Source organism: Polistes dominula, unplaced genomic scaffold (assembly GCF_049000335.1).
Source record: "Polistes dominula isolate Pdom_NZ unplaced genomic scaffold, Pdom_raw_medaka contig_75, whole genome shotgun sequence".
NCBI classification, from domain to species: Eukaryota; Metazoa; Arthropoda; class Insecta; order Hymenoptera; family Vespidae; genus Polistes; species Polistes dominula.
In genome coordinates, this window is record NW_028301003.1 from 4,077,175 (window position 1) to 4,104,236 (window position 27,062).

The window sequence follows — 27,062 nt, forward strand, 5'->3', positions numbered from 1 at the left end:
TTATTCTATTATATCTTTACGTTGAAAAAGTAACATATTTTTTTTTATAAATACCTGTTGTATCTATACGATCATTTATTTTTGTTGGATTATTTTCAATGTTTGTTATATTTCATTAATTTTTTTCATTAAATAATTAAACGTTTATTTTTCTTTCTATTTGATTCAACATTGAAGTATAAATAATAAACGACATTATTTGGTTAAAATTGATATAATTGTAATGTGTTAATTAAATTAATGAAACTTATAAAAAAGAAAGAAAAAGTTCTCATATGAAATTTCGTAATGAAACTTCATATGATGTGTATGTGTAAATGAACATTTTTTCAATGAATAAATTAATTATATTAACAAAAAGAATAAAAATAAATATGAATGTATCTATTTTTTAGTAATATTGATAGATTAAATGAGAATACTGTATTATAAACACTTTAGATCTAATTACTATAGCAAGGGAAGTGTGATAGTAAGAAAATGAAATAGATAAGACCCTATGATCATTTTTAGATCTGTGCATCCCATCAGGAAACATCTGATGCAGTCATTTTGCAAGCAATTTCCTAATGCACTGCACTTGTAAGATGACACCAATATTAGCAAAAACGATGAAGTATTATAACTAAGTGTATTTTGTGTTATCCCAAATATAAAAACAAACTAAAAAAGTACAGTAAAGTTTAATAAGACACAAATAACAAATTGGACTAATTGATTGAATAATTGTATGAAAATAAAAAAAATATGTTAAGATGATAGTAATTCATAGAAAAGTAATAGAGAAGAAAATATAAGAGACTATGATTGTCTTTAATAAGCTGTTGCGTTTATTAGAAAATACGAGATGACAACTCTGATTTATTTATGCGTTTATAAGAAAAAGGAAAAAAAGATCAATGGTAACACATAGCAGAAGCCAATGCAGTTAATTACGGTTATCGCCTAGTTGTATATAAAGTAAGATACACATGCACTTCTAGGATGGAATGCGGCCAAAATGATGATTGTTATTTAATAAAGTTATTAAGTGGAAATGGCACACTCACCCTTTTATATCGAAGAGTATTGTATAGCAGAGTATACTCTCTCACTGACTAATCAAAATGAGAAAGAACTTGCTAGACCTACAAAACTAGGTCATATCTGACTTACTTAGAATTTAAGATCTGGATTGGAACCTGCATTTAAATACCAAGGACGCATGAAGTCATCTAGTCAACAAATATAAAGTACATTTCCCCTCGAACATTCGAATGAAATTCTTCATTAAAATTCAATTGTTAATTTAAATATTGTGAGAGAGATTTGAAATCAATATTTGTACAATTGTTCTACCCTTCTATATATATATAGGTATCTTTTAATTTAAAATTATAAATTCCATCCCTTATTTTGAGATACATCATTTTAAAGATAACAAAAACCTTTTTCAAACGATATCAAAAAATTGAATAAACATTGGTTTGCAACTTGTTCTATTAAATAAATCAAATTTCAAATTTGTTTAAGATAATCAAATTGAAAGCTGTACTCTCTCTAACTGTAATTAAACGTCATGGTTCATGTATAGTGAATATAAAATTGTAAGAGAAGGAAGAGAAGTATATACTTTGTATATACAAATTAAAGAGAGTTCAAATCATGGAGAACGAGAGATCGGGGGATACGGAAGAAGAAGAAGAAGAAGAAGAAGAAAATGACGGTATGAGTTACACCGTGTGCGCATCTTGTAAACTAGAGGATGATGACCTCCCTTGAGTAGTTACCAGAGCATCTGCTAAATAGATATGCGGGAGACAACACGGTTGTCACTAGTCTAGTTTGTCATCAGCACCGTAGCAGAACCGAGAGTCTCCTCTCAAAGGTTTTGAACAAGTCCTGTTTTCTTCAACTTCTACTTTAGGAACTTCAATAAGAAAAAAGGATTGAAAGAGGATACCTCGATGAAACGAGGGTACCTTAACAGGGCCACTTTTGGCCTATTAATATTCCAACTTTTATTACTACCCCAAGTTTATTCAGAAAAAACGAAACAGAAGAAACATCGACCTAGACAAGTCCAATCTCAACAGACTGTTAACGGTGAATACAGCGAATACGATTATTACGATAATTATGAAGAATATGAAGAGAAAAATGGTGAGTCTTTTGACAGAATGGAATTACAATTTTGAAGTTTATTAAATTATTTATATTAGGATTTTAAAATAGTATGACCAAGTTAAGATTTTATTAGGGTACACAAAAATAGTCTTTGCAACTCTTCAGTAATTTAGTCATTTGTTAAATTATTTATATATATTTGCATAGATACAATTGCATATTGTATTTAATTAATATAAGTAAATATTTCAGAACGGAAATTGAAGTCTCATTGTCAGCTCTACCGGAAGTCTTTAATTTAAATAGGATATCGCACTCGTTAACGCGACGTATAAAACAATTAGTCAATCGTTGTAATTGATAAAACGCAATTAATATTTTCTTTTTTAATTCTCTCTCTATTAATTCATAAATAATTTAATGCATTACAATTTCCGTTTAGATATTTTATACACCATAATAATTGTAATTCTTTTGAAATGAATACAGAGCATATATACATTTGTTATTTTTTATTTTATTCAGAGACAACGATACCATCGTCGTCCATACCTTCAATAAATAATAATTTAGGTAAGAATTATTTCACACAAAGAAATATTTCTATTAATTAAATATAATTTAGATAATAATGTTTTTTTTATTGTACAAATTACAGGACGTGGAAGAACAAATATTGACTCAACAATATCAACATTTAGGCCAGAATCAAATACAGATTTATCATCACCACCAACGACACGATTTTTTGAACAAGGTGTGTATTACAAATTACATGTTTTCCATTATTATTTATTATTAATTTTTCTTATTTTATGAAATCATTAGAAGACATACATTCTACGGTGGAAACCTACAACAATAATAATCCTGTAAGAGAAAGAAGAATTTATTTTTTAATTATCAATGAAAAAATGAATAAATAATTGAAAATATATTTCATTTGATATTATTTATAGTTAGTAACGGAAATAGTTCCTGGAGAAAGTAATTACATAAGTTCTGTAGCAGTACCTGGACCACGTGTGAGTAATTAAATGGATATTATTCAAAATATTATATATTGGTGAAGTATTTTATATTTTTCAAAACTATTTTTAACAACAGGGACAACCTGGGCGTCCAGGGGATAGTGGAAGACCGGGTGACTCAGGATATCCGGGACAACCAGGAACTCCTGGAATACCAGGACCACCTGGACCACCTGGACCTTTACCTGATGTAATCTAATCATATTTAATTAAAATTATTATAATAAAGGAGATCTTATGTTCTTAAATTAAAATATATTTTACAGGTATCACTGTATTATCAACAACTCGCTTTATCTCAAGCAAGCGATGACAAAGGTCCATCGGATCTGCGACCATATCCTCTACCTGGACCTGGTCCTGTTGGTCCTCGAGGGCCTCCAGGTACACAAATTATATTCCTGATTACATAAACTTTATTTTTTGTTTATATATTTTTAATTAGTATTTTAATAAGCGTACGTTTTTAAACTCCAGGACCAGCAGGTTTGCCTGGTCCGCAAGGTTTCCAAGGTCTTCGTGGAGAGCCAGGAGAACCAGGATTACCAGGTACACCGGGATCTCCTGGTCCACGAGGTTTACCAGGATTACCAGGAAGAGATGGTGAAGGTGGTGAGAATGGAGAAGTAGGTCCGCCAGGATCACAAGGACCAGTAGGACCAAGAGGGCTTGCAGGAATGCCTGGTTTACCAGGTGTTAAAGGACACCGTGGCTTTCCAGGATTGGATGGTGCTAGAGGTGAACAAGGTATACCTGGAGAGAAAGGATCCTCTGGAGCACCTGGTCCGATGGGACCAATAGGACCAGTGGCAAGTATCTCTTTAATAAAATAACAACAATATCTTATTATAAAACTTATGTACATATATTTGTAGGGTCCTGTTGGTCCACGAGGAGAAAGGGGTAGAGAAGGATTACCAGGACCACCAGGAATAAGAGGAATCGATGGAATTCATGGACCCCCGGGTCAACCTGTAAGTTACCCAAAAATAACATAAACTATTAAATGTAATTCACTTATTGTATAGGCGTTTTATAATTTGTGCAATGTTACAGGGTGCATTAGGTAAACCCGGTCCACCAGGGTTCCCAGGAAATCCTGGAATTAAAGGAGATCAAGGAGCTCAAGGCCCAAAAGGAAGTCAAGGCTTACAAGGTCCACGTGGTATGTCTGCAATGTTTCATTTTATTGTAATAGAATATTTATATTTTATTATTTTTGTACAGGCGAAGCAGGACGGCCAGGACAGCCTGGAGAATCTGGACCACAAGGTTTACAGGGTAAAGATGGAGTACCTGGTGAAAAAGGAAGCTCTGGTATACAAGGTTTAGTTGGGTTACCTGGTTTTCCTGGATCTCGTGGAGAACCTGGCATACCAGGTAATCCTGGTTCACCTGGAGCGAAAGGAACACCTGTAAGTTAATTTCTTTTATTTTTTTTGTACAATTTAATTAATTTTATATTGTATAAATATTTCTATTATAAAAAAATTATTAGGGGTTGCCTGGTGAAAGGGGATACAAAGGTGATACAGGAATAAAAGGTGATCAAGGATCACCAGGTCCACGTGGCTTCCCAGGATTACCTGGTACCGAAGGAAAGAGAGGAAAGAGAGGAATGCATGGTCCAATTGGACCATCTGGCCCACCTGGTGAACGTGGTATACAAGGACCACGTGGGTTACCTGGTTCTGATGGTCCTATGGGTCCCAAAGGTTCATTATCCAACTTATAAAAACCTAACAAACATACCTGATGCAATATTTATAATATTAATATATTTAGGTTCACCTGGCGATCGTGGATCTATAGGTCCAACAGGTTCAAAAGGATCAATGGGAGATCCAGGTCGTCCAGGACCACCCGGAATACAAGTACGTATATAAATACATACACAATACAAAATCAGGGTCGTATAAAATGACATTGTAAATTTAACAGGGTGCACGTGGTATAACAGGCCGTCCAGGATCACCTGGCAAACCAGGTAATGCAGGAGAGCGTGGAATTCAAGGTGCAGATGGAAGACCTGGTGACCAAGGACCACCAGGACCACAAGGTTTACCTGGAGCGTTAGGTCCTCCTGGAGAGAAAGGTTTTCCAGGTGAAGCTGGTAAAGACGGTGAGCCTGGTAATCCTGGTTCTCCTGGGCCTCGAGGTGACGCTGGTAAAGAAGGTTCTCCAGGATCACAAGGTCCACCAGGACCACCAGGCAGTGCTGGAGAAAGAGGACCACCAGGTTTAACAGGGCCCAGAGGTTTTCAGGTAAATATAATATTTTTAATGCGTATAATCAGTTAAATACAAATAGTAATAATAAATGTTTAAATTAAGGGTCTTCCTGGAATATCTGGCAATCCAGGTCTACCTGGTAAAGATGGGGAAATGGGAATTCAAGGACCACCCGGCCCTGCTGGTCCTGCTGGAAACAGAGGCGAACGAGGTTTTCCTGGTGAAAGAGGTTTAATTGGAGCACCAGGACTAGCAGGATCTCGAGGAGAACCAGGCATTCAAGGTGTCGATGGACTTCCTGGATTACCTGGACTCAAAGGAGAAATGGGACAATCTGGTCCACCAGGATTGGTGGGTTTACCTGGAATACGTGGCTTTCCAGGAGAGCCTGGACAGAAGGGTGAAAGAGGAATGTTTGGTCCTGTCGGACCAGAAGGACCATCCGGTCGTATCGGAGAGCGGGGTCCACAAGGACCAGTTGGTCCTCCGGGACCTCCTGGAGAACCAGCTGAAAGAGGTGATACAGGTTTGCCAGGCCCTCCAGGTGAAAGTGGAGCTCCAGGTGCGCCAGGAGAAAGAGGACCTCAAGGTTTACAAGGATTGCAAGGATTTCCAGGACAGCAAGGACTTATTGGATTACCAGGATTGAAAGGAGACCGTGGTTATCCAGGTTCTAAAGGGGATCAAGGAAATCCAGGATTGCCTGGTAATAATAAATTATTATTTTTTTAATTATATCAAATATTATACACTAATTAAAATGTTTATTATTTATTGTATTTATTTATTAACAGGTAGTCCAGGTGAGGTAGGCCCACCAGGTTTAACAGGATTAACTGGTGCAAAAGGAGCTAGAGGAGAACCTGGCCCCAGAGGTGAAACAGGCCTTATTGGCCCTCCTGGACCAGCAGGCATAATTGGACAACCTGTAAGTATACTTTTATTTGTCATATAAATTTAAATATTAATTGGTACTTTGTTTTAGGGATTGCCTGGCATTTCTGGTCCCCAAGGACCACCAGGATTGCCAGGTATAAAAGGTAATGCAGGGGATACAGGGAGACCAGGGAATCCTGGTCCTGTAGGAAACCCTGGAATCCCTGGTGCAGATGGAATTAAAGGTGAAAGCGGAGCACAAGGTCCACCAGGTTTAATGGGACCACAAGGATCGCAAGGTTTACCAGGTGAACGAGGTTTGCCTGGACTTCCTGGTCCATCTGGATTAACTGGTGCTCGAGGAATACGTGGTGTTACAGTAAAATAAATTATTTAAATAATATCTTGTATTAATTCTAAATAAAAAAACACATAATTAAATTATAATATTTTGTTAGGGTGAAACAGGCTTGCCAGGAAAGCCAGGATCAGATGGGCCACCTGGACCACCAGGATTGGTAGGTCCTACTGGACCTCCTGGCCCAGCTGGTGAACAAGGTCCTGAAGGACCAACTGGTAAATCAGGCCCACCTGGAATAAGTGGTCGTCCTGGTGATAAAGGACCACCAGGTCCAATTGGACCCGAAGGACCATCCGGACCTCCTGGTATTCCTGTAAGTTTTACTTAAACTCCAGTTATTTATTTATCCAAATTTGTAAAAGCAAAAATCACTTTGTAATATTTATTTAACATAAAGGGACCTCCTGGTAGTAGTGGATCACCAGGTCCTATTGGAGAACGTGGTCCAAAAGGAGAAATAGGACCACAGGGTGTAGAAGGACAACAGGTATATTTATAACATCTTTAATAAAATTTTTAAAAATTGTTTTTACTAAATAATTTTTGTAGGGTGCACGAGGAAAACCTGGTCCGATAGGATTGCAAGGTTCCAAAGGTGAACGTGGCGAGGAAGGTGTAAAAGGAGCCAAAGGACATCGTGGATTTAATGGATTACAAGGTTTACCAGGATCTCCAGGTATTCCTGGAGAAAAGGGTGAACCAGGAATGTACGGTTTACCAGGAAAAGACGGTGAACCTGGTGCTAGAGGAGCTCCTGGTAGAGATGGAAATCCTGGCTTAATGGGTCTCTCAGGAAATCCAGGACCAAGAGGACCACCTGGAGAAGAAGGTCGACATGGATTACCAGGTCCTCCTGGCCCACCAGGACCACCAGGACCACCTGGTGAACTTGGATTAGGCTACGATCCTGCTTCATTGGCAGCATTCATAGGTACAACATTTATGTTTTTAGTAAGAATTGTTGTAATCAAATTATTGTATTATTTTAATGGAAAATAACAAAAGTTCTGATACATTTAATTTTTTATTTTAGCACAAGGTCAAACAAAAGGACCAGACCCATTAATAGGCGACGAACCAATGAGATTATTTGGTAAAGAAATTACTGAAGAGGAACGCAAAAATCTCGTAATGAAAGCTTACGAACAATTAAAATCAACATTCCAAAAATTAATTAAACCAGACGGGCAGAAAAATTCGCCAGCTAAAACCTGTAGAGATTTGTTTGTCGCTTATCCAGAAAAAATATCTGGTAAGCATGCTTACAAAATGTATTCACATATATAATTCTTACAAAAATCTATATAGTATATATATATATATATATTTGTTTATTTAGGTGAATATTGGATTGATCCAAACGAAGGTGACACAAGGGATGCAATTTTAGTTTATTGCGATGCTGAAAAACGTGCAACTTGTATTTTACCGAGTCCAACTCGTACAGCAGAAATTAATTTTATTGGTGAACAACAAGAAGTTTGGTTGAGTGAAATAGAAAATTTTAAGGTAATATGTTTCTTTATTAATGCTATTAATGAAAGAGTTAATTACATTTTATATATTAAGTGTAATTATATTATTATTATTTTAGATCACGTATAAAGCAGACAGCAATCAAATAAGTTTCCTGCAATTACTTTCGAAAAATGCTCAGCAGAATATAACATATCATTGTAAGAGAAGCGTAGCATATTTTGATCCTGAAAGGAAAAGTTATAGAAGAAGCATGAAACTTCTTACTTGGAATGATGTTGAAATAACGCCGCGTGGTAATCAACGTTTGCGATACGATATGATTTTAGATGAATGCAGAGTATGTATTTGTTTTTAATATTTAATTTTTATCTAGTACACAATTATTTATATGTGTATATATATATTTTTTTATTTTTTTTTTAGTTTCGTCAGGATAATTGGAGTCAAACAATTGTTTCATATAACTCAGATAAACCAATAAGACTTCCTATAATAGACGTTGCACTACGAGATATTGGATTACCAGATCAGTTTTTCTCTATTGAAGTGGGACCAGCTTGTTATCAATAAACTAGATCATAATTATACAATGATCTACTACAAAGACATTAAGATACTTAATAGGAACGTGTATACGTTTTCCATATCATTTTTACATTTATAAACTACATTTATATTAAAATAATAATTAATCATTACCCTTTTTTTATATATATATATATATAATACGTTAACTTTTACGATGATAGCATTTGATACTTATAAATTTTCTATGATTTTAATCAAAATTATTTATACATATATGTGTCATTTTTGTATGAAAATATAATTTTATTTTTCGGTAGGTAACAGGTTCTGTCGATAACAAGTTTTGTAGGTAACAGATTCTGTCGTTAAATAGTAGGAATCAGTTTGCAATGTGACCACCAGAGGCGTTGCATTCATCGTTAACGTCAGCCATTGTCATTGCTGTTTAAGTTTTGATATTATATCGTGTCAATAAAGTATTTAAAAAAAAATAGAATAATCAAGTGGAAAATCTACGAATGAGTATTCTTCTGATCATCAACTTTAATGTTAATTAAAAAAAGTGTGCGGATAAAGTGATAAAGTATTACAAGGAAAAGTGTAAGATGAAGTTATCAATTTGTTATATATTATCAATGAAAAACTTACTTTTATGACACACTAGTGTGCCAAATAAAAATTCACATTTAAAGTTTAATTTTATAAAGAAAATATTTTCAAAATTTTATATGCTTACGAGTAACACATAAAAGTTAAAAAAAGGAATTACAGTAAAAAAAGAATTAATCACAGTCACAAAAGTATTTATTTGTATTTGTTTAGAATAATAGATATTGATGAATGTCTGAGAGTGATTACGATTCAGTAGACGAGTACACGAGCCTGATGGATGGTCACGTTGCTGAGTCTCGTTCAGATGACCTAAGTTTGGTCAATGAACGAAGAAAAAGACGGTCAAGAGTTGAAAATGAAGAGGTGAATTTTATTTCTTATGATATCATTTATTTATATATTAATTAATTAATAATTTTAGTTAGGAAATGGGCTTCCCGAAGTTCACGTAGAAGCAGGTGGTGCATCGAACATAAATAGTTCTGGTAGAAGTGCATCGGGTTCTGGTAATCAACAAAGACAAAGACATTACAGGGATGAAGAGGAAGAAGAATTAAAATATGGAGCAGCACACGTCATTAAATTATTCGTACCTGTTTCTCTTTGTATGCTTGTTGTAGTTGCTACTATCAGTTCGGTTAATTTCTACACGACTAAAGGAATCTACCTGTAAGCGATAGAACATTATTTACAATTATCATTCTATTAGTTTTTCAATTGAATTAATATTTTTCTAGAGTTTATACTCCATTTCACGAAGATAGTGCAGATACAAGTACAAAAGCTTGGCAGGCGTTTGCAAATTCTTTAATACTCATAAGTATCATAGTCTGTATGACCGTGATACTTATTATTTTGTACAAGTATAAATTTTACAAAGCCATACACGTATGGTTAATTATAAGTTCGTTATTATTGCTATCCATGTTCTCTGTGCTTTATTGCGAGTAAGTATCAATCTGAGAAACAATATTTATCATCTCAAATATAATTACTTCATATTATCCATTAATTTTGTAGGCAAGTTTTGAAAGCATATAATATTCCAATGGATCTATTCACATTGGGAATAGGTTTATGGAATTTTGGTATGGTCGGAATGATATGCATTCATTGGCAAGGTCCATTACAACTTCAACAAGCTTATCTTATTTTCATTTCCGCTTTGATGGCTCTCGTTTTTATTAAATATCTACCCGAGTGGACTGCATGGGCAGTTCTAGCTGTTATCAGTATTTGGGGTAAGGAATATAATCTTATTTCTATTCACTGTATTATTGTTTAAAGAAAAATAATAAATATATCGTATATTTTAGATTTGATAGCAGTATTGTCACCTAAGGGTCCATTAAGAATTTTGGTTGAGACGGCACAAGAAAGGAACGAATCAATTTTCCCTGCACTCATATATTCATCGACAATTTTGTATACGTTTGTTCACACCGTGACTTATGCTGGATACGTGCAGGCAGCAACTATGGCCAGTGGAGATGCGACAGGCAGAGATACGGCAGTCTCCTTCACTCGTACTGGAACGGATAATCAAAATAATCCTGCATCAGGAGATGCAGAAGAAGGTGGTTTCACACTCGAATGGATAGAAACGCATGGTAATTAAACCGAAGTGCATAGATAAAAATTATTCTATAGCGTGATTATTTTACAATAACAGGCGACCGTAGTGCTAGACGTGCGCAAGAAGTACTTGAAAATTCAATTGCATTAACTGATGAAGCTAGACAACGTCAAAATCGTTCTACCGAGACACAACCAGTTCAACAAATTGCAGTTACTGAAGAAGAACGAGGTGTTAAACTAGGACTTGGTGATTTTATATTTTACAGCGTACTAGTTGGAAAAGCATCGAGTTATGGTGATTGGAATACAACTTTGGCATGTTTCGTCGCTATACTCATAGTATGTTTAAATATTTCTTCCCTTTTTGTTTAATTAATAACTTAATTATTAAATAATTTCATTATTTTGTAGGGTCTCTGTTTGACGCTGTTACTTTTGGCAATATTCAAGAAAGCATTACCTGCATTACCAATTTCCATTTCATTTGGTTTAACGTTCTATTTTGCTACAAGGGTTATTGTTGCACCATTCGCTGATAGTTTAGCAAGTGAACAAGTCTTCATTTAATTCTATATCTTGATAAGTATAATACTTTTCTTTTCATTTTTATTCTAATTTATTACTATAAATAATAGTAGTCGTGTCACATTTTTTTCTTATTTTCTTTTTTATTTATTTTCTTTTAATTCTAATGTTTGATCTTATCACCTTTTTCGCATTTCTTTAAAGTATGTGTAAAATTCTCAAAATTGTACAAAAAGGTAAGGGATATATACATACATTTGTATATCACATATACATATATATATATATATATATAAAGAGAGAGAAGGAGATTAAGTGAAATAATAAGAAAGAATAATAGAGAACGTAATAAAAAAAAAATTATATTTACGTATTTTTAAATAATTGTGAATTTGTTATAAAAAACAACTATATAATATCAAGTCTACTTCGTGGAAAGAAAGGAAGAAAACAAATGAAACGAATAAAGCAATAAAGTTGATTTTTAGTAGATATTTTATATACAATTAATTTAACTTTTTAAACTATTATTTATTGTACAATGTTTGATATAACATTTTGGTCGTTTCAAAGATCTTTTTTCTACATTTAAACATAATTTTTGTTATTTATTATTTTTATTCTTTTTTTCCCCCTCAATCATTAGAGCAAGCTATATGACAATATATTGTACTTCTTTTTATTTTTTCTCCTTCTATTCTTCTCTTCTTAAACTTACATTAGCGCAGATCGCAAAGATCAGGTATAAAAAAATTTTAACTCGATAAATATAATGTATGTGTGTGTGTCTGCGTGTGAGTGATGAACGTCTACGAGTTGGAACTCATACGAAACTTTTTTTTTCTTGAGGTATAACGTCCATTCTACGAATAATTTTTTTTTTATATCTAGTCTCTCATTAACCAATTTGGTTTGCGTCAAAGTTTTAATTTGTTGGATTTGAAGTCCATAAGTCTATTTTTTTTTTTTATATACACAGCCATGGAACGATTATTTATCAAAATTGAGATAATTTTAAATACGTTTTTACCTTTTTTTTTTAAATACATCATTTTCAATTCCTATTTATATTCAATTCATCATTAAATGTGATGAATTAATAAAATAAAATAAACAAAAAAAGAAAAAGAAACGAACTGCGGGATTCTCCTACGATGACACAAAAAAAGCCACGATTATTAATTGCAAAAGCTAATAAATATTTTGCGGCATTTATTTTTTTACATCTCAAGAATATTTTCTTTTTAATATTATTATTATCTTTTTTTTTTATATATGAATATATGTTAATGCAGTTATTATTTCTCTGTCTCAGAAAAATAGCAGTTGATTATTTTAGCAAAGTGTGGTGAACTCTCGAATGAAAATCGATGCATCAGCAAATATGTGTGACACCAGTAACAAACGTGATAATTATTTGAGTTTCAGGAATCTTTAGAAAAATCCTGTCAACAAATACCAATTGTAAGACAAGAAATCTGAACAGCGTCATGATCATTCCGTTTGAGACTCAAATGATTGATAGAAATGTTGGATCCGTTGTCAGATGTCGTGTAAAGATTGTTCTTTGATCTCAATTAGCATCAATTCGTTGCAAATCAATCTAAGCGATCTTTTGGAAGAACTTTAACGAAGCAATACTACACTCTTGTACTCCAATGCAACTGATACTGATCTTTGCATTCCTAACATAATAATAATGCTAATAATAATAATAATAATAATAATAATACAAATAAAATAACTTAACGAATAATTAAAGTAATTAAATCCGCTTGAAGTAAATAGGAGACAATTTTATTTCTACAATTTTCAGTCGATAATTATCAGTCGTGATATCGTGTAAAGGAGAAACAAAAACAGATCAAAACTTATAAAAACAGGAAAAAGTAAAATAAAAACAAGAAAAAAGAATATATATATATATATAAGTAAATTTGTTTAATACAATTAAATTTAAAAAAAGAAAAAATGTGCGAATGAATATCATGCAATAGAAGTGATTTCAATTGAAAATCTGTTTTTTTTTTTAGAAAGAGAGTTATTGAAGGATAAAAAAAATTAATAATAACGATGACTACATATTATAAATAATAATATAAATATATATATATATCGTTCTAATAATATATTATAAGTGTTTAATGTAAAATATTCCATTCTCTCTTTTTACGTTGTATCCAAACGTTATTTAATTTTGTTTTCCTTTTTTTTTATCTCTCTTTTTTCTTTTCTAAAAAAAAGAAATATGATAGCAGAGAGTGATATCTAAATAACAAACATTCGCATTGAGTATTTGCATAGCTGCAAACTTCGATATGCAAGGCTAGCTGACCGATAGTTCTTAAAAATGATTTTTAACTTTTACCAAGATTATATTTTTGTCTCGTAATTAGGCTTGCAGTTTGGACAAACTCTAGGCTTGCGATTTGACCAATCTAAAGAAGAACAAGAAGAAGAAAAAATAAGACCATTAGCCTATGAATCATTAGACTGTTAAAAAAAATAAAAAAAAAGAAATAACTTGAATCCTGATATGTAAAAAATCAAATTTAAGAACTCTTAAGGCAGCCCAAAAGCGACCCTGTATTTTGGTCTATTTGCATATTTTTAAATACTTCAGAAAAAATATTTCCTTCAATTCTAATATGCGCCTTGTGTTTTTTCCTCGATGCAATAAATATCGTTATAAAAAATACAAGAGAAATTATATAGAGATAAACAAGACACCATTGTGTGTGTATGTGTAATGTGTTATGTGTTATGTGTTATGTATGTATATATCCCTCCCTATCCAACACATTTATAAACTTTTTAACTAGTCCCGTATTTGCTGCTCTCGAATGTACCTCGTCTAAAAAAGTAACTAAATTCCAATAAGGATTGTTTATCTATATTACTCAAATTACCGTTATATTTATATAATGGTTTGCACTGAGGTAATTTAGAGCAAACTTGAATTAATCGTCTAAGATATTCCTCAAGATGTTTTCTACGTTGTCGCGCGACCACTTCGTTTCTTGGAAAGAAAATACGTGGAGGAAAACGTATTCCTGCTACCTGTTTAAAAAAACAAATTCATACGTCGTATATATATATATATATATATAAACATAGAAAATAATATTTACTGCTATAAGTATTAGAAAAACCAAAGAAATATTTTATAGGTACCTTACAACCATACTTCTTACTCATCGAAATGTACAACTCTCGAAATGTTCTATATCTTCTTAACAACGTCCAACTGTCGTCTTGTGCTACAATTCTAACTTCGTATTCGTAATGACTGTAAGTACCAGCTCCACGTATCACGTATGAAGGTACGCTAATGATCATATTGATCACGTTGTCACAATCACCATCGTTTGCTATTAACGATGGTAAAGACCTCGTAATCGTTAATGAATAAGGACTGCTCAAACGATCGCTACGATTTTGACTCTAAGATGATACATAATTAATGAATATTATTATTTTCATATTTTTACAGATTGATTACAATCAAACAACTTACGGTTAGATAGACCGTAGAATAACCACGTCCGGAAGATATTCTTGAGACCATCGATTCGGAGGTAACATCTTCATTGGTATTAGGCCTATTGTTCCTGAATAGATGAGATCTCGTAGTAGCTACAGTCAAAAGTGTAGCAGAATTATTGGTAGATGATAAATCGAGATACGATTTAGTATCTATTTGTGTACGATCATCCCCAACAACGCTGTTAGTCGATAATCTATCATCCTCGTTACTTAAAGATTTAGGATTCTTACGTTCATCTTCCAACAACGATACCTCCAACTCTATTTGTTGTTTCTGAAGATCTTGCAGGATAGATATCTGACGATTGAGATCTTCCTTAGATGGTGTACTAGATTCCAAACATCTCATCACCATCATTCTCTGACGTGCTATTCTTTGGTTCAATCTTTTCATTGCAGGATTCGATTGAATCGGTGATTCCAACGAATCTTGCAAAATCTCGTCGGTCTCCATGGTAGAATTTGTATCATTGTCATCTTTATTAATTTCAGTATTACTCGTACTTTCATTGGAAGACTTTCTTTCAATGTTATTTAATTTTCTAGATTCTTCTTCTTTAACGTTTGAATACAAATTCGTTGAACCATTGACCATTTCTTGTAATTTTTCTTCTTGCCTTACTTCTTCTTGTTCTTCCTTATCATCCTCCTCTTCTTGTTTTTTCAATTCCTTATCGCTCATTTCTCTTTCTAATTTGTCACGATTATTTTCTATGACTTCTTGAAAAAGTAATCGAGGTTCCGGCGAATCACCGGCAGCAGTGTGAAACGTTTCACCAGTGTCTACAGAACTTGGTATATCCTGAGGTAGCATACTAAGTGCTGAAGCTATTTGCAATTTTCTATTACAACTATCTTGAAACGATTTCAATTCGCAACCAGACACCAACTCATCTCCGCTCGACATTTTTTCACTTGGCGAAGCTGGCAACGCACATTTTAAATTCAATGATAAACTTTGCTTACGTCGAACTATTTCTTCCAATTGTTCCTGAGATCTTTTAGCTAAGAACACTTTTTTTTCCGTTGATCCATCACCTTCCTGCTAAAAATAATATCAATTAGTTAAGTCATTTTATTGAATGTTTAGATTTTCTTACTCACTTCTAAATTATAAATGTGTTTTTGTTTTTTAGCTATCTCCATTAATTCCTCTTCCATTTTGTCCACTTTGTTCTGATGCTCGTTTAAGGATTTCATCTTGTTTTGCAATTCTGTTTCCAATACTGCCAATTCCTTTTTCTATCAGCAATTGTATACAATGTTTAAGAAATGACTTAAATTGACATTAGAACTTTTCAGGGTAAAAATAATTTGTCAAGAAAAAAAATATTGGGATATTTTCGAAGTGAAATAAACAGGAAAATGCTTACGTGATGATTGACGAGTTCTCTGACAGCGTCAACACATTTCTCATCGTTCAAACTTGACCAAGATTCTGGCAAACTTCCATCGCTTCCACCACCACCTTCGTCCGTCTGAAATAATCAACAATTATTTTCTATAAAATGAAATTATTTGAAGAAAAACATCTTGACGGACCTTAACATCCATCCGGTTTCTCAACATCAATAAATAGAAAGATGTTAATAATCACAGTTAATGAAATTATTAGCAAAAATATATACATATACAAGTGTGTAGTAAGGAAAAATAGAAACATCAAATATAAAAGAAGAGCATCTTTCATTTTAGTACATGCAACAAATAATTGCAAGTAGATGTTAATTTAATTATTATTATTATATATATATATATTTTTTGTTGTTGTCGTTGATTGTGTTGTTGTTGGTGTTGTTGTTGTCTAGCATAGATCTTACCTTTTCCCATCGATGATGTAACTTATGCGAACGTTCGTGACTATTTGAAAATTCTTGTAACTGACGATGCTTGGACTGCAATGTTGTGCGTAGAGAGGCGACTTCCCTACACAAACTTTCTACCTGGATACGATACACAATACATCTATGCGTTAACAAAAAATAATTCAAGAGAAATCATATTTAAGATGCCACCGGATATATCATAATAATAATAATAGTATAATAGTAGTAATATATAAATCTAATTAATATTAATTAACTACTATTAATAATTCTACCTACCACACCATCGGTGTCTCTTTTGTTTATGTGTTTTTGTTTAATTGTTTGTTTGTCATTTTATTTTTATACATGAATATGAAAGAATTTGTATGGGATAAAAAGTGGATCTCAGGTTTCCCATTTGTGCATTATTTGCATTGTGCGTTGCTGCAGATATATTTGCTGGTGCATAGAACAAATATTTGTCAAATATTTTTTAGTTATATTAATTATTGTCAATCCAATGTAATTATTAGTCAACTCAATGTATACAAATATTTGTCAAATATTTTTGAACAGCGACATATTACGTGTATAAAACTTTTCTAACAAATTATCGTGCGACCTTGAGATGACGACAACGACGATGACGAGGAAGACGACGAGGACAACGACGACGATGACGATGATGACGACGACGATGATGACGACGATGACGATGATGATGACGATAACGGTCTAATTAAAAAGAAATCATGCGTCATATTGCTATTATTACATTACCTTTTCTTTTTAAACGCGTGACATTTGATGCACTTAAGAGATTGATCCTAAATTATAAATTAAAAATAAACAATATTACAAACAAAACTAATAATAAATATAATTGGGTTTGTTAATCGGGATTATACGTTCATTTTTACAATAATAATCGTGTATAAAAATTATTTAACAGTGTCAGTGTATATAAATATAGAAATATAAAAAATATGAATGTAAAAAGTGCACATCAAAAATAAGAAAAAATAGAAGAAACGCTTCGTAGAAGATCGACAGCCAATTTTGGTAGAGTGAGAAAAATTTATTAATCAACAATAGTAATAATAATAATAATAATAATAATAATAATAATAATAATCATAATAATCATAAACATAATAATAGTCACTAATAACTAATAATTAATTAATAATAATATCGGCAATATTAATAATAATAATAATAATAATGTTATACAATGATAATAATTATTTCCTTCTCGCATAACAAACCCATAGAAACAATCTAATATAAATATTAAATATATAGAACAACAAGGCTTCTCAAAGTATCGATTTTTCAACAAAATTTTAGAACCAACAACACACGTTTATAGTTTGTAAGTTTATAATAACGAAAAGTCTATACCCAGGGTTATCAAAATATTTGCTCGAGTAAACGTAGGTCGAAAGGGTGGAGGGGAAGGACAGGTGGTTTCGGTCACCAAGCGTTAAAAAAAAAGGTTTGAGAAGCCCTGATATAAAACAACAAGGCCAGTGCTATATATACAAAAAAAATGTGATGTTTGTTTTTAGTTAAAATGATGAAACTAATATTTGCACATATATATATATTTATAAAATACTTAAGATATTTAAACAATCCACGGAATGACATTTCTCCGGCAATAGCCCTCCACAGCACCGGTAGCCTACAATTAGTATATTCAGCCGTATTTGCAGTTCAAGAATACTACTGCACATCTCACTTTCTCTTTCATTCTCTCTCATTCTTTCTCTCTTTCTTTCACTCTCTCTCTTTCTTCCTATTTTAAATATATTATGAACTATTATATATAACTATATATATATTAGCGACTATTTAATAGTCTGGATAATAGTTATATAATTAATAATAATATTAATAAACAAGAAACAGGAAAAATAAAATAAAACAAACAAAAACAAGAAAAATAATTAAATGATCACATAGCAATACCCTAAGACCTGCATAGGAATCTAATAAATAATCACATGTAATTCTAACATAGTTGACAAATATTGTTCCTTTTTTCTATTCAAAAAACAAACGAGACAAACTCTCTATTATGGCAGTCGTTGTTAATATTTTCGTTATCCTGCAATATATTTTTCATATATTTTGTTTTTATATATTAAGAAGTTTTTGTTATACTTGTTTAATCCTTAACTGGTAAATTAGAGAAAAGGGGTGTCTCATAAACCTTCATTATAGTATTCACATAATAAAATGTTCATCATACCAGTTAGGGATTAAAGAATTGCCGAAGTTTGAAGGCACCTTTAGAACAAATCCTAAGTAATTTTAATACTCGACGCTTATTTTTGTCTTGTTTAAAACAAGGATAAGAAAGAATAGGAATAGATAAACAGACAGACAAATAGAAAAGAATAAGAAGAAGAAATAATAAAAAGTGTAGTTAAAGAAAAGAAAAAAAGAAAACAACAGGTGCAATATAATATCACATATTTAAAGGACAAACGTGCGAGTATATGATGATGTTGCCAGACAAGCAAATAAGGACACCGAGAGCAATGAGGACCAGATAGAAGTGATACTTGACCGATATAACATTTAAATCCGTTGATGTTGCATCCGAGGAGTCACTTACTTGCGTCATTTCGTCGCGTCGTTCTTGTTCCAGGATTTGACGACGCGTACGTAGTTCACGTTGCCTGGATTCGAGACTAGCAATGGCATCAGCCCATTCCTTCCATTGGGCACCCCATTCTCTCTCCAAATCACGCTGGGCACCTTCCAGAGCTTCTCTCCTAGCTGCCCATCTTTCCTCGCGTTCTTCCTGCTCTCTCTAAACAGAAATACATAATCAAATTGATAGGACGTTGTCAAGAAGAACACAGGTAGGTAGGGATACTTCAACCAACCTTGAAATCTTCCTTTTCTTTAATCAAAGCTGCCTTTTGTTGTTCCAATTCTTCCAAGGCACGAAGATCCTCGCTCGAGTTCAAGAGATTGTCGCTCGAAGAAGAAGCGTGAAGATCCGATACACTCCAGCTTAATAATGACAATCTCGAAAGATTGACAACAGTTGATTGTAGATTTCCATTCCCTGTACCACCCTCTTTCCTCAGCTTAGCTGCTTCCGCTGGATCGTTGTAACGAAACATGTTGTTCCTACCCAATAGGATGATACAACCTTGCGATAATCTAGTTGGCTTGTCCACTTGGGCTGTGTTGATCCAGCAGTGCGAGGAAAGAGGGTGTAGGGTTGCTACACCATTGTCTAGTTCCACTACACAGTGTTCCGGCTCGACGTCAGGACCGGTCAAGACAATGTCCTGTTCAATTAGACAAGAGAATACTTTTGAGGATTCATTATTAAGTGTTTCGCATTAAAAAAAGGACAAGGTTTGTGGAATGAAGCATTTTTCACGAGTTGCTAATGTGTGTTTTGTTTAATTGATATGTTGCTACCTGCGTGGTAGCAGCCTCCTCGGTTCCAACTAACGTTTTTCCTTCTTTCAAATGATAAAGCGTAACACCAGTGCTAAGTAGATCGTCGTCAATGCCAACCAAATGTGGCATCTCCGAATCTAAAACAACACCGACTCCACTTTTACGAAGACCAAGGGCTTTCTGTTCCTGAAGAATTTGTTGGGTTTCTCTCCACTTTTCCGTCCATTCCTCGGTCAGCACCTTTTCTTGTTCTTGTTTCTCGTGGATTTGGGCTAACAGCACCTGCGGTGGTCTTTCTATGCTCTGTACAAGGATTGACTAAATTGTGATCAAAGGTACGAGTCCTTTCATTCTTTTAATGATCAACTAGCGTTCAAATAATTAATTACATCATTTATACTTGCCATGTCTTTTCCAATGAGGGACTTCAACTTCTGAATTTCTTCTCTCAACTCTCTGATTAATTTAACATTAGGATCCTCGTTAATGGTAGGCTTGTTGATAATATTCTTCGCCCTATTGGCATACCTGAGAGTACTCAAGGTCTCCCCGTAATTACAATCTGCAGGACTGATAGCAGCTATCATAATCGTCTTTGAATTTCCACCAAGTGAATCTTTGAGCAACCACGTTAGCACGCTGTCTCGATATGGTATGAAAACGTTTCGTTTGGAAGAAGAAGAATCTCCCGATGAGCTAACCTCGGCCAATGCCGATATCACAGATCCTAAAGTCACCAGTGATTTGTTAATGTGTGCACCCTCTTTCAGTCGTTGTCCCGTTGCTCCGGTCGCGTTAGCACGTTCGCTGGAAAATTAAATACAGGGAGAGAGAACGAGAAATAATCGTAGACTGTGTTTTACAAATACGAGGGGTCAGTCAATCATTATCTGCAATTTTAAAGGGTTGCTGTTCCTGTACCTTCAAACGTTTATCAAATACTTTCAAAAACATTGTGCAGAAGAAGTGTAATCGACTTGGTTTGTAACATTGCAGATAATTTTTTTCATTGTAAAACTTTGCGTGTTGTGGTTGCAATTATTGAAGGATTGACTACCTTCCAGCCAAGTCGACGAGGTGCACTTTGGAAACAGTTTCCGACGGCATATTGCCTTCAGAAAAGCCGGCTTGTACAAATGTTATTGTAAATATCGCGTGACTCCTGCTACTAACATCGTTCATATTTGTACTAGCTGTAGTCCTGTGCGTATTACCTCTCACCATGCATTCCTATTAAAATAATCATCATTAAAGTGATTTATATATATATATAACGGTCTTGATTTCAGTCATTTATTACTTAATGTGTAATGTGAATTTCTGAACCTGTATATCTGAATAATCATAGACCAAATGACTGGATAAATCTTGAACATATGGACCACGTTTTGGATGTTCTCGTACTCTCAAAGAATGAGATTGCGTTTGATCTATCTTTAATAGGTCCTTTACTCTCTCGTTGTGTATTTCTAGAAAGGACACTTCCGTCCTGTACGATGCTCCACTTTCTTTCCCAGCGGCCATCCTCGCGAATAATGTCTTGCAGATTCTTGGTATCAAACCCTGAGACTCCTAAGATTGATATATCAAGATTTTGTTTCTTTTTTCTTATACGATTTCATATATTTTCATTGGATTTGTTAGGATCGTTACATTTTTCTATTTAATATTATTGTTTTTGAATTTGTAATATTACCGGTGAACCCATCATAGTAAAGGTTTTTCCAGATCCTGTTTGACCATAGGCAAATACACAGGCATTGTAGCCTTCGAAGGCACTTTCTATAACGTCCGTACCAAGATCATAAAAAACCTAAAAAAAACCATACATACATGGGAAGGGAGAAAAGAAACCAATCAAATAAACCAATCAATTAATTTCTAAATCGATTTTGATTTATTACGATTGAAATAATCACCTCTTCTTGGGAGGCATAATTATCGTCGGTCAGATCAAAAGACCAATAAGAATGATCAAAAGTGAAGTCCTTGTATTTCTCTCGGTCGATTTCTCTGCAGCTACCCGGTGTCTGAGAAATCGTCAAATTGCAATCAAACAAATAAATGTTACTATAACAATTGCTGTAAATAGAAGTTTAACAATTTCTTTGTATATTTTATTCATTATTATTAGGTATTATAATTATCGATAGGATAGAGTTTGTGTCAAAGTTCACGATAGTAAACAATAATGCTTTGCAATTTAATTTATTTTTATATGCACACACACACAGATAAAAAGATCACACACGGGAACGTAAGCGCGTAAAAATAGTTGCTCGATATCAAACGATTTTACTTTACCCATCGAATTTGATTTGCAATACAATTTTAATTAGAAATCTTTTGTTAATTAACTTTAGATAATTACAAACAGATTAATCTTAATGCGAAATTTCAATTTGATCTAATTTTAATTTCTGTTTTGATTTTATTTTCTATTAATTATAATAGTTGAAAAGTTAATAAGAATAAATGTATGAATCGTAGACAAAACGACTTTATTTTGCTCATAGATTTTCTCACTTTCTCCTATTAGTGGCGAGTATTTCTATCCGACTACTACTTGGATTCCAAGATAAGAGATCTCCAATAACGTCGAGTAAATGCACACACACATACACGTACGCGTGCATGAATGCACGCATGCATGCACACGTTTATAGATTTTATGTACACAAGAAATAGAAACATAGAAAGAGAATGATGTATACCAATGAATATGTGTATGGGTTGAGTATATATGTACATTTGATGTAACATGAAACACATTACGAGTAACGAGTTGTGTCGTGGTCAAACTAAGAACAAAACAGAAAGACGCAGATAAACTGATGGTCGCGTGTTATATTATTATTTGTCAATAGCAATGAAAAAAAAAAAATTTTAAAAGGAAGAAGCAACAACAGGTATAAAAATATGAACAATCATTTTTTTACTTTCTCCATTGCAAGGATTCAAATGAATTTGGTGGGAGTAGTAAAATGTTGCATCGAAAGAAATTCAATGTTTTTTTAAAGTTTTCAAATATTTCATAGATATTAGTGTTTGTAAATTAGTGTATATCAGAATTTCAAAACGAATGATCCAATATTGTAAACATTTGCAATGGGAATACTTAAATAACCGATAAATTTATGAATAATTCTATCCATTGGTATAACAAATAATAGATTCGGTAGTTGGGATTGAAAATGCATTAAATTGCAACGAAGTTAGAGACAGATCCGTCTTGAAAGGAAGGCGAGAGTCGTTAACCTCGATTATTAATAACAGTTCTTGGATCGTGCAAAAGAGTTTAAGAGAGAGAGAGAGAAAGAGAGAAAGAAAAAGAGAGTAAAGAAAAGTCGGCCCGTATTCAAGTTTGACCCGTTACCGATTTACACGTACATATAAACACACACACATATATATGTATATATAAAAAAAATACTAACTATAATTACAAGGGGTGATAATAGTGGGGGATTGTTTGAAATGAGTTTAGGATCGAATTGAGAATCAAGGGGTTGAGGAGGGGGGGGGTCGAAGAAGGATTATTTTGATAGAAGAAGAAGAATTATACCTTGGTACTGAAGATACGAGTTCTCTTGCCGTCCATCTGCACGATGTTCTTCGCGTTCATGGCCAGTTCTCTATAAAACAAAACAAAACAAAAAAGTAACGTGACAGCGGCAATAAACTCTTCTTCTCTCCTATTTTTCTTCTATTATAACAGACACGTACGCATTCAACACACATATTCAATACACTGCACGATTTCAAAGTGTAACCGTGCAAGATTACATTCTGCAGGTGATGGTGGTGTTGGTGGATCACATTTACGTGTATAAGAAAACTCAAGTTTCCTTGATGTTTTTTTTCCATTTGCTTGTTTTGTCTATCACTGTTAACGTGTAAGAGACAAACAAGGAAAAAGGAAGAATGGAAGTTGATAAAAAGAACTTTGGGTTGTTTGACGTTTCACATCTGATCAAAATCATTTATACCTACAAACGCATACCCACCCACATACTCACACACACACATACACAGGACATAACGCACACACCTTTTATTAAAGGGTCGAACCCTGACGGCCACCTTAACCGAAGCCATGGCTGCGTTGAGCGCATGGATCGTTTCTCTTTCGGTTTCCTAGCTGACTCCTCTTTCCCTCTTCCTCAATTTGCTTCTCCACCACCTCCTCTTCTTCCTCTCTTCCTCCTCTTCCTTCTCTTTCCTCTTCTTCTTCTTCTTCTTCTTCTCCTTCTTCTTCTCCTTCTTCTTCTTCTTCTTCTTTTTCTTCTTCTTCTCTTCCACTACCTTCAACTTCCCTCTCTCTCACTCTTTTTCAAGTATTCCTTTTTGCACCTTGTTCGAAAGCACATAGGTAGACTAGAACGAAAGGGTTAGAAGCGTACTATTACTGTGCTCTTGTTATGTTGTTCTTCTACTTGTTGTACTACGACGACGATGACAACGATCTCCCTGGTGTCCCGAGGCTAAGCGACAGATGCATCCTCTTCCTCCTCGAGTACCCTCGACAATCTACTACTCCGCTTACGTCCTCCACGTCCAGCTTGAACAGCCAGTAGTTGCCTGTTGTTCTCATCAACCACGACGACGACCGACATCGTCCCTAACACTTTCACGTCGCGACGGACGGACGATTACTGACACTCTAACAGAACGTAGTATCCAAGATTCAAACGCCATCTTTGAACAGAATTCTATCGAAAGTATCAGTGCGCAAGCGTTATTTCAATCCCTCCCCCACAATGCAACCCAAACCTTTTTCCAATTCTCCTCGTGTGAGTATTATTCTCACTCGCGCAGGGAAAGTCGGAGAACAACCATACTCAGTTACTCTTTCTCTCTCTTACGTTGTATATTAGGTATAGACATTATATTTTTTCCAATTTTTTTTTCTTTTCCCTCAACTATAAGATCCTATTACAATATTCTAGGTATAGGATTGTTTTTTGTTAATATTTGAGTTATTTATCAATGTCCCAGGTAGATTCAAACCACTTCCAATCATCTTAGCATTCCTTTCAGATGACTAGTAGTGTTGTTAGGTTCTAGAAAGATGGTACTCCCATGATAAACCAAATCTGGATAGTAAACTCTCCCCCTTAAAGGACAGTTTCTCATTTCAAGGCTTTAATGATGTCCCACGTGCCTTAAGCAACGCGTGACCGAGCGTTTTCATGTTGCAAAATGACGTGGCTTGTTCAGTTTTCGTTACAGTTCATTTTATAAAGTGGTTATAACTGTTTTGTTATTGTTTGATCAGGTGGTAACAACACAGTTTGTTTCTTACGAATATTCAAATAAAAATCGTCTTTGAAATCGTTGATGAGAATATTTTTTATACGTTTTATAAGTTAGATATAGAGTCCCTTCCTAATATTGGACACAAATGTGTCGGTGACGTAAGTGATACTTCCGACATGACAACGTGACGTTTATAAATTGTTTTAGATAGATTGAAGGAAGTCAATTATAAATGGTTATACTGTATTTTTTTATATAGCATCAAGGGTGCTGATCAAATTCAAATTTGAACAGAAGTTCGCGAAAAGTTCGTAAATTTTATAAAAATTTGTAACACAACAAACGCACACGAATTTTTGATTCACCATAATAATTAATCAATTTTATATTATTATTCTTATGATTATTTTTAAAAATGTTTATAGGACTGTCATTCAAAAAAATGCATGAATTATTCGAATACATCGTAGCATCATCTGGTTTTGAATATCCTCAGGTCAAAGTGTCAGTGACATTAATCTCTTATATCATCTGGAGAGCATGAAGAGAACTCGTTAAATATATTGGAGATAAAACTCAACGCACATACGACACAACCATAATCTACGATACACTACATGTATATAAATATGTAGATGTTTTGAGCGATGCATATTTTTCTTGGTTGGCATAGACATGCAGCCTGCACGTTTCGATGATAAAAAAGAAAGAAGTTTCAGCGGGAGCTGGGGAGGGTGGTAGGAAAAAAAGATACGGGAGGAGAGGAAGGAACAGGTTTTGTTCTCCCTCCACGAAGCATGACGTTACTACAAGATCATTTGGTAGAAAAGTGTGTGTGTATATGCAGGAACCACCTACGCGGAAAACACTGTAAAAGAAAAAAGAAAAGTAAGAAAGAGAGAGAGGGATAAATTGCACGCTTTGCGATTTCTCTAACGCGTAACGGGGTTTGCAAAGAAAGAAAGAAAGAAAGAGAAGGAAAGATAAATATTTTTTGTATTCATAGTTTCGTTCTCTTTTTACGATTAAGGGGATTTGTCATCGAATCCGCGTTTGGTACGAATCCAGGAAAAATAAATGTTTCATGAAATCAATTACATTTTAAAATACTTTGCTGACTGTTTAAAAACCAAGAATAAAATGAATTATAAAAGTAGATTAAAAAATGGTAAAGATATGGGTATATGCAATATTAAAGTTTGAAAATTGTTCCTGCAAACAGGAATAATGGAATCATTTTTCTTACAGAAAATAAAGGGTAATGTTTGGACTTATAAATCAAAATAAAAAAACATAACACATTGCAGTAAAATAAAGTAAATATATATTTCATGGTTAGGTAAGGAAGACATTAAATACGAAGGAAGTAAATTCATTCTGTTTTAATGAATGAATGCGAGACCACGAGGGAAGGAGCAAGATCATTTACACTTACTGTATTTCGTCTGCGTTTTTAGTCTCGTGTTAGTTGAAACAAAAAATGATCTACCAATAAAAAGTAGTAGAGACAGCTTTTTTTTTCTGGTATTAGTTTATATAAGATAGAAAAGTATATTTTATTTATATAATCTCGAAATTCCGTTATGTATCGATAACCGTATATGGTCATGGGAAAGTAAGTAAGTAAAGTATGTATTAGTATTGTATCAGATTAGATAGAACCGTACTTGCTACGTAAATTCTAGATTT

General features: G+C 33.6%; 3 protein-coding genes across 8 annotated transcripts; 2 read left to right on the forward strand and 1 right to left on the reverse strand.

Annotated features, from left to right (window-relative positions):
- Window positions 1-143: 143 nt before the first annotated feature.
- Window positions 144-9,213, forward strand: LOC107070921 (uncharacterized). The gene is made up of 24 exons (XM_015329479.2): window positions 144-2,142; window positions 2,632-2,679; window positions 2,765-2,863; window positions 2,935-2,978; window positions 3,066-3,131; window positions 3,214-3,327; window positions 3,404-3,521; window positions 3,615-3,946; window positions 4,013-4,111; window positions 4,194-4,302; window positions 4,365-4,552; window positions 4,636-4,852; window positions 4,923-5,011; window positions 5,079-5,402; window positions 5,472-6,075; window positions 6,164-6,297; window positions 6,355-6,624; window positions 6,704-6,919; window positions 7,004-7,093; window positions 7,156-7,537; window positions 7,640-7,858; window positions 7,946-8,115; window positions 8,201-8,422; window positions 8,509-9,213. The coding sequence occupies exons 1-24, from the start codon at window positions 1,947-1,949 to the stop codon at window positions 8,653-8,655; spliced, it is 4,497 nt and encodes a 1,498-aa protein (XP_015184965.1). The 5' UTR covers window positions 144-1,946; the 3' UTR covers window positions 8,656-9,213.
- Psn (presenilin) lies at window positions 9,051-11,820 on the forward strand. 3 transcript variants are annotated; one of them, XM_089173810.1, is made up of 8 exons: window positions 9,051-9,213; window positions 9,479-9,588; window positions 9,647-9,894; window positions 9,963-10,172; window positions 10,246-10,466; window positions 10,542-10,835; window positions 10,898-11,142; window positions 11,215-11,820. In XM_089173810.1, exons 2-8 carry the CDS (start codon window positions 9,499-9,501, stop codon window positions 11,368-11,370), a joined length of 1,464 nt encoding a protein of 487 aa, XP_089029936.1. In that variant the 5' UTR covers window positions 9,051-9,213; window positions 9,479-9,498; the 3' UTR covers window positions 11,371-11,820. The 3 variants fall into 3 exon arrangements, with proteins under 3 accessions (XP_089029936.1, XP_015185029.1, XP_015185030.1); XM_015329543.2 differs by having other exon boundaries at window positions 9,052-9,213; window positions 9,436-9,588; XM_015329544.2 differs by having other exon boundaries at window positions 9,053-9,213; window positions 9,436-9,588; window positions 10,542-10,802.
- Klp98A (kinesin-like protein 98A) lies at window positions 11,806-24,788 on the reverse strand. Of its 4 annotated transcripts, none has more exons than XM_015329495.2 (16): window positions 24,166-24,788; window positions 23,680-23,749; window positions 22,034-22,144; window positions 21,811-21,927; window positions 21,441-21,686; window positions 21,172-21,344; window positions 20,519-20,921; window positions 20,133-20,417; window positions 19,583-19,996; window positions 19,309-19,506; window positions 16,695-16,817; window positions 16,248-16,352; window positions 15,979-16,116; window positions 14,846-15,919; window positions 14,503-14,772; window positions 11,806-14,388 (listed from the first exon to the last, which is right to left on the reverse strand). In XM_015329495.2, the coding sequence occupies exons 1-16, from the start codon at window positions 24,210-24,212 to the stop codon at window positions 14,143-14,145; spliced, it is 4,020 nt and encodes a 1,339-aa protein (XP_015184981.1). In that variant the 5' UTR covers window positions 24,213-24,788; the 3' UTR covers window positions 11,806-14,142. The 4 variants fall into 4 exon arrangements, with proteins under 4 accessions (XP_015184981.1, XP_015184983.1, XP_015184984.1 ...); XM_015329497.2 differs by having other exon boundaries at window positions 14,846-15,916; window positions 24,166-24,787; XM_015329498.2 differs by lacking the exon at window positions 16,695-16,817 and having other exon boundaries at window positions 24,166-24,786.
- Window positions 24,789-27,062: the final 2,274 nt, after the last annotated feature.

Bases quoted from the DNA above. Each gene is read 5' to 3' on its own strand.
- LOC107070921 (XM_015329479.2), top strand. From the start codon at position 1,947: ATGAAACGAGGGTACCTTAACAGGGCCACTTTTGGCCTATTAATATTC. The intron at 2,864-2,934 runs GTGTGTATTACA...TGAAATCATTAG, and splicing joins GACACGATTTTTTGAACAAG to AAGACATACATTCTACGGTG. The intron at 3,328-3,403 runs GTAATCTAATCA...TATATTTTACAG, and splicing joins CACCTGGACCTTTACCTGAT to GTATCACTGTATTATCAACA.
- Psn (XM_015329543.2), top strand. From the start codon at position 9,454: ATGTCTGAGAGTGATTACGATTCAGTAGACGAGTACACGAGCCTGATG. The intron at 9,895-9,962 runs GTAAGCGATAGA...ATATTTTTCTAG, and splicing joins ACGACTAAAGGAATCTACCT to AGTTTATACTCCATTTCACG. The intron at 11,143-11,214 runs GTATGTTTAAAT...ATTATTTTGTAG, and splicing joins GTTTCGTCGCTATACTCATA to GGTCTCTGTTTGACGCTGTT.
- Klp98A (XM_015329495.2), bottom strand. From the start codon at position 24,212: ATGGCTTCGGTTAAGGTGGCCGTCAGGGTTCGACCCTTTAATAAAAG. The intron at 20,418-20,518 runs GCAAGTATAAAT...ATCCTTGTACAG, and splicing joins CCCTCATTGGAAAAGACATG to AGCATAGAAAGACCACCGCA. The intron at 16,353-16,694 runs GTAAGATCTATG...TGATTATTTCAG, and splicing joins TACATCATCGATGGGAAAAG to ACGGACGAAGGTGGTGGTGG.